The sequence below is a fragment of the Euprymna scolopes genome, chromosome 12 (assembly GCF_053919585.1).
Source record: "Euprymna scolopes isolate OS-2025 chromosome 12, ASM5391958v1, whole genome shotgun sequence".
In the NCBI taxonomy this organism is placed as follows: domain Eukaryota; kingdom Metazoa; phylum Mollusca; class Cephalopoda; order Sepiida; family Sepiolidae; genus Euprymna; species Euprymna scolopes.
Window position 1 is genome coordinate 89,444,132 of NC_136493.1, and position 6,611 is coordinate 89,450,742.

The window sequence follows — 6,611 nt, forward strand, 5'->3', positions numbered from 1 at the left end:
CTGTCATCAGCATAGATGTCGACGAATGATTTAAATATGTGTTTTCGGAGATCATTGATGTAGATCAGGAAGAGAGTTGGGTCTAGGATGGATCCTTGAGGGACTCCAGCATTAATACTGTGGGCCTCTGATTTCTGCCCATCAACCACTACTCTTATACGCCTATCAGAGAGAAATGATTTAATAATTGAGAAAACATTTCCAGTTATACCGTAGCTGGAAATCTTGTGAAATAGGCCTTTGTGCCATACCTTATCAATTGCCCTAGAAAGGAAGCCTTTGTCGAGAGGTTCTCTAATCCTATGAGATATAACCGTTAGCACATCTGCTGTTTATCTAGCAGAACGGAAGCCATATTGCATGTCACTAAGGAGGTTATTTCTGTTGAGGTGGTTGACTACTTCTTTATTTAATATAGATTCCAGCAACTTACTCATGACACACAGGAGACTTATTGGTCTGTATTAAGAAGGAGATGACTTATCACCTGAATTCTTAAATATAGTGCATACTGATGAGGTTTTCCAAGGTGTTGAGAAGCAATTCTCCTTAAGATAATGCTTAAACAGTTTTGTAATATGGGGGCAAGTTCTGGTTGAAGCTTTTTCAACACTATAATTGGAATGACGTCAGGGCCAGTTGCTTTACTGGAATCAAGGTTCTTGATTAGTTTGGCGACCTCAGGCACAGATATTGGTATGTTGCATAGCGTGTTGTCTGTTATAGGAGGAAATACAGGGAGTTGATAGCCTTGGTCGCATAGGGTAGAATTAGCTGCAAAGTTCTTGGAAAATAGTTTGGCTTTGTCTGATGCTGACGAGATGACCTCAGGTCCATTGATGATAGTTGGGATAGAATGCACACCTGTTCAGGATCCTGTTTGCTATTTGCCAAAACTGGTGGGAACCAAACCTCTGCTCAGCTACTTTGGATTTAACGGACTGAGCATACAGCTCTTTTGCATTTTTTATTACTCTTTTACAATGGTTACTGGCAGTCCATAAAGCAGCTTTAGTCTCAGTACATCTATTACATTGGTAGCAATGGGAAAAGTGATTTCTGTGCATGATGGCAGCAGCACATTCTGGGGAGAACCATGGCTGGCTGTTAGGTTTTTGTTGGAATTTTTTGGATGGTATGAATCGGTGTATACCTAGAATTAAACATTCAGTCAGATCTGATACTATAGAGGACTTTTTAAAAATGGAATGAAGATGTAGATCAGATATAAATGTACGGAAGCTATCCCAGTCAGCCATAGAGTATCGGTATACTGGAAAGGTACGTCTGAAGACTTGTTGCATTTCATTTTTATTTTAACTGATACAACAGAGTGGTCGGAAGATTCCAGAGGAGATAGAACGGAACATGAACATAGCTCAGGGGAAGTTGTGAGAAAAAGGTCTAGAAAGCTTGCATACTGACCGGTAGTATCGGGCACACGGGTGGGTTCAGGAACAATCTGAGTGAGGTCATAGGCAATGGAGAAATCATGAGAGAACCTCCTCTCATCCTCTGTCTTGTTTGAATGGGTCAGCCATTCCACACTGTGGACATTAAAGTCACTGCAAATGTGAATGTTAGCCGAAGGATGAACAGACAGGATGTGGTCAATTTTCTCAGATATGCTCTTAAAGAGAGTAAATCCGCTGTTGTGGGGGCGATAGAAGGTAAATATAAATGCAATGGTGTAAGTAAGTGTAACCCGGAAGCACATATAAGGTAAATCAGGGTCTTCTCTGGAGATATCCCTACCACACGGAAAGCCATCTTTAATGTAGGCACATATTCCATGCCCATGGCGATCTTGGGCATCAGATTTAGATGTTAAGTTAGAGTATCCATTAATTATGAACTCATCTAGGGAAGTGGTCGGCCCTATGCCAGTTTCGCTTAGGAACAATAAGTCCGGTTTTGTCTCCTGAAATTGGGTTTCAACATCTGGAAGGTTGGAACGTAGACCCCTAATGTTAGAGGTGTGTCTTCAGGTGTCTTCAGGTGAGTCTTGTCAAACTAGGGAATCTTTGTGTCGAATCTGGGTTCTGCATGTAATTTCAAATGAAACCTTTTATTTAATCCATGGGGGTAACATGCTCTCGTTCTCTGCTAGGAGTTTTAAGTAATTTGCAATTGTATTCTGAATATCGCCCACATTAAAGATTGAATCTTCAACTTCCAGCAGAGTGTCACTTGCAAATTAAAATTAATTATGACTACACATTACTATATATATATATATATATATATATATATATATATATATACTAGCAAAATACTGGGTTCAAAAACAGCCTACAGAAAATGGACTCTGATTTATTAAAGTATGATAGGTTATGAAAAGGAAGGGTTGTAAAGAGATATCTTCGAATTCGGGGGTATCAAAACCAAAGCTAAATATGATGAAAGTAAAAATCATAGATAACCCCCATAATTTATTATACCATAGCTGTTCACACTGAAACACTTATCACAATATTCTGTGGATATATATTAAAAAACCTTGTTAAACTTTGTGATATATTCCCATTCTATGGAGGTCAGGCACGAATGAACACCCCATAATTTTATTATACCATATTTCTTCAAACTGAAACATAATTATCAAAGTATACTTACGCAGATAGATATGAAAAGTATTTATTAAAGTTTGTGCCTATTTCCATTCCATGGAGGCCAGGCGCGAATGCAGACCCCACAATTTTATTATACCATTCCTATTTAAGTTAAAACATATTTATCAAAGTATTCTTATGTACATCTATATCAAAAACACATGTAAACGTTTTTTTTAGAGTTAGAGTTCATTTTCACCGGCACTAAACAAGACATAATTTTTACTTCCGCTCCATAAACGTAGATGGTTTCTCTTTTTCCTCCATATGTGGTCAGCATTATGAAAATAACACTCAAGATGAGAACAGAAGTTTGAATAATCCAAATAAAAATTTCAACATGATAATTATCAATCCTCATCTAAAAAATTCAGAAATATTTGTAGATCTTATGTTATTTTATCCTCCTGCAGGGTAGATGACGTCATCCATGGAAACAAAGTTGGGAATAACCGTGCACACTAAAACTGGCATCATTCATTAAAACAAGAAATAACTGCACAATGGTAAAGTGATGCGGCAAGTGACTGGTTCACTTTTTACTTGTCAAAGTTGGATAAATGCTGAAAAAATACAGAAAAAATAAAATACAGAAGACAAACAAAAGAGAGACAAAAGATAATATATCAAATTAAACAATAATATACAGCTTGCCAGAGCTTCAATCTATGGTCGCCCCTTGTCAAACCTTCACAAAAAAAACACTCGTCTAGTTACAACTACTATCAACAATTTCCCCCTACTCCTTAGCCATACCTAAATCTAAACACAAATTCCATGAACAAAGCTTTATCATGTAAAACTCTATTCTACTACCCTGCTTTCCAGCTGACACAACATGGTCGGCTTCAACTCCAATGTAAATAAGTTTTTGTTGAGCCGTCCCCTTAAATAATCAATTAATACCCAATTTCCACCACTAACGAGTACTATACCTTTGTCCTGGTGATCGTCATACACTCATTTAACTCTTATCTCTGAGTGGCCTTTGGACCTTGATAAATGGTGACTGCCTTGTAAATAAAAAAAAAGTCTTTGCAAAACTAATTGCGTTTGCGCCTTTAAGAAGTCTAACTATAATAATAAAAAAAATTTGACGCTCCTTTGAATAGCAGATTCATGTAGCCACATTAAAATTAAGGAGAAGTTTGTAGCAGACAGAATTGCAAGGAACATCAGCAGGAGTGAATTCTTACGGCTCGAGCTTTTGAATAGACTTCCTTTCTGGCTTGTCCAATCAGAAGTCAGCTCTCAGTCATGTAAACGAGTTTATAAAAGGTTAAATACACGGTAATTATCTCTCTTTTCTCCCTGCTCTCAAACTGAAGACATCTCTTGTAGTATGTACCAATTCCCAGTACTATTGTAACTCCTACAGGGTAGCTCAGGTGCATAGACTCGTGGTTGAGATGCACCTGTAGCCGATACCTGTGGCATCAACCGTGTTTTCGTCTAGTGGTCGAATTTGTCTTCGTCGTCATCGATCGCTCCCCGGTTCCACTTTCAAATCAGCTTTCAAACGTCACCTGGGTTATTGGAGAAATATATTGCATTCACAATGGCGTTTCCAATTAAAGAAAAGAAAGTCAAAACTTAATTGGTTTTTCTTAACATAGAATTGATTATTGTCTTAGACTTTACAAATAATAGTTACACACTGGCCTAGTCATGCAACTTAGGGGGCTGGCAGTTTTCTTTGCTTTACCAAGTTCTCCGTTCTTCATCTACCGTCAGTCCACGGGAAGGGATCAGCTGCCAGAGTGAAAAGAAGACGCCGATTAGCCAAGTGTCTCGTTTTTATCAAATCAGTAATTCCTCCCTCTGCCTTTTTGAAGTTATTCTTTCTTTTTCTTTTCCTCTCCCTCTCTTTTTTTATCCTATTAATTTGTACTCCCTTTTTCTTTTCTTTCTTTTGAATTTCCTCCCTCTCTCTGTTCCCCTAATTTCTACTCCTCTCGAACTTATCTCTACCAAATTTTAACCGTCATTTGCACTGGGGTGTTAACTTATAATCAAATTAGAGATGATTAGTCACCCCAGGTCGAACAATGGTTGGCGGCGACCTTTACCCTTGACCCCCATTCGAAGCTGTCAGCCTTAATCAGACAAGAATCTCTGGATCTCTTCAACCTCCCAACAGAGGTTTTTAAAAACAACCTTTCATGTTAAGATATATAATGACAATGAGATAAAAACAATTATTTCTTTTTTTCTCTTTCTGACAAAATCCCATAGACATTTCTGTTTAAAACAACATCAAACCATCATCATCATCATCATTAGAATTCAGCCGTGCAAATTCCTTTGGTTCTCAGTCCATGTCATTAACCACTTGACCTCGAAAGGATGAGTGGGATGACGTCATACATTATAACAGAAATTGAGACAGGTAAAATAATTTCTCTATTTTCTACATAGAAATAACTGCATTTTCACACGCATTGCATGTGTTGGATGTTTACAATATAGAATGTTGATTAGTATTTTGTTCAGTGGCCTATATATACGAATGTAGAACAGATTCTAAAAGCTATGTGCGTCAAAAGCAGAGATATGTCATTGAATTCCAAGCAAAAGTGCATTGAGAATGGTCGTGACTATGTAGAAAACTAAGTTCTGGAGCAGAAAAGATCACTTGTTTCAATAGTATTACTCTTGTCTTCATAGCTCTTTAACTTTTGAGTTAAAAAGGAGGATTTACTTTTAGAATGACCTTCATATGACAAATGTGCTCCATACGCCCATGCACAGCCATCGTTCATTACTGGCAACAAAAATGCATTGAGAATGGTGGTGGTTATGTAGAAAAATAGATTATGAAGCACAAAAACTCACTTATTTTAATGATATCATTGGCTTTTTGTCTCTTTGCTTTATAAGAATTTCTAATTTTACACTGGCTTATTACTTTCGCATGTAGGTGTTACTTTTTGGAATACTATTGAAATATTATAAGAGTCACAAGATACTAACTATCATTGAGTCATTGAGTTCTTTTGCCTTGTCATCCGGCTATAGGGTGTTGAGTCAGCTTCCTGGGGTTCATTTTTGTTTAGTTTGCTGAGGTGGAGTCTAAAAAGTTTTGGCTGTTTGTTTTGAATTTCACACCGGCTTTCGCATATAGGTATTACTTTTAGAGGGTGGAACACTTTCTATTGGTTGAAAATACTTTTATCTAACACCTTTATGTTAAAAGGTGTTAGCTTATAGTAAAGTTGATTGAAAAGATTATGAAGATTTTATCTTTAATTTAAACATCTGTATTTTTTTTTCAGTTGTGGAAGACCAGCAGCCACCTTGTTCATTCTCTTTGGGGAATTATGTTACAAATTCAACCGATGGATACAAAAGGCGATGATTTACACGTTTTATAATTTTATCATTTAAAAAATAAAAATTAAAATGAAATAAAGCAAACCATCTCTACTATAACTATGTGTTTTCTTTTTATTTTCTCTGAAATATATGATATAACCGACAACATGACACTCTTTACTTCTCAAGATGGAAAGTCATTGGAACAAATGCATTGAGGACATTGCCAAGGCTGCTGCAAAGAAGGTAGGTTCCCTCTACCGTGCTAGAAAATTAGTCACACCAAAGAGTATCCTATACCTTTACAAAGCCACAATTCGCTCATGCATGGAATATTGCTGCCACTTCTGAGCTGGTGCATCTACCACTAGTCTCTCACTCTCAGAAAGAGGCCAAAGAGGAATCCCAAATCTAATAGGTTCCACATTATTGGCTAAGCTCTAACCTCTGTCCCATCACCCTAGTGTTGCACCCCTGTTTTGCAAGTATTTTAATGAAATATGCTCTGATGATCTCATAGCACTTGTGCCACCTCGATGTACATGTTCCCGACTAACCTTACAAGAAATAAAATTCCACCCCTTCACCGTAAAGGTCCTTAGATGCCAGAAAGTTTTTTTTATTTTAATAGTTTCTTCTCTCGGACTACTTATGTTTGGAATGTTTGCTTGTTTTTCTGACTAT

The 6,611-nt window shown here is 37.1% G+C and overlaps 1 protein-coding gene across 2 annotated transcripts in view; it reads left to right on the plus strand.

Moving 5' to 3' along the window:
* LOC145291411 (uncharacterized) overlaps positions 1–6,044 on the plus strand; it is a 44,732-nt gene extending 38,688 nt beyond the window's left edge. For both annotated transcript variants that reach the window (XM_080137218.1, XM_080137217.1), the window contains exon 4: positions 5,888–6,044. In XM_080137218.1, coding sequence (XP_079993344.1) covers positions 5,888–5,970 — 83 coding nt within the window. In that variant the 3' untranslated portion in view covers positions 5,971–6,044. The remainder of the gene's footprint in view (positions 1–5,887) is intronic.
* Positions 6,045–6,611: the final 567 nt, after the last annotated feature.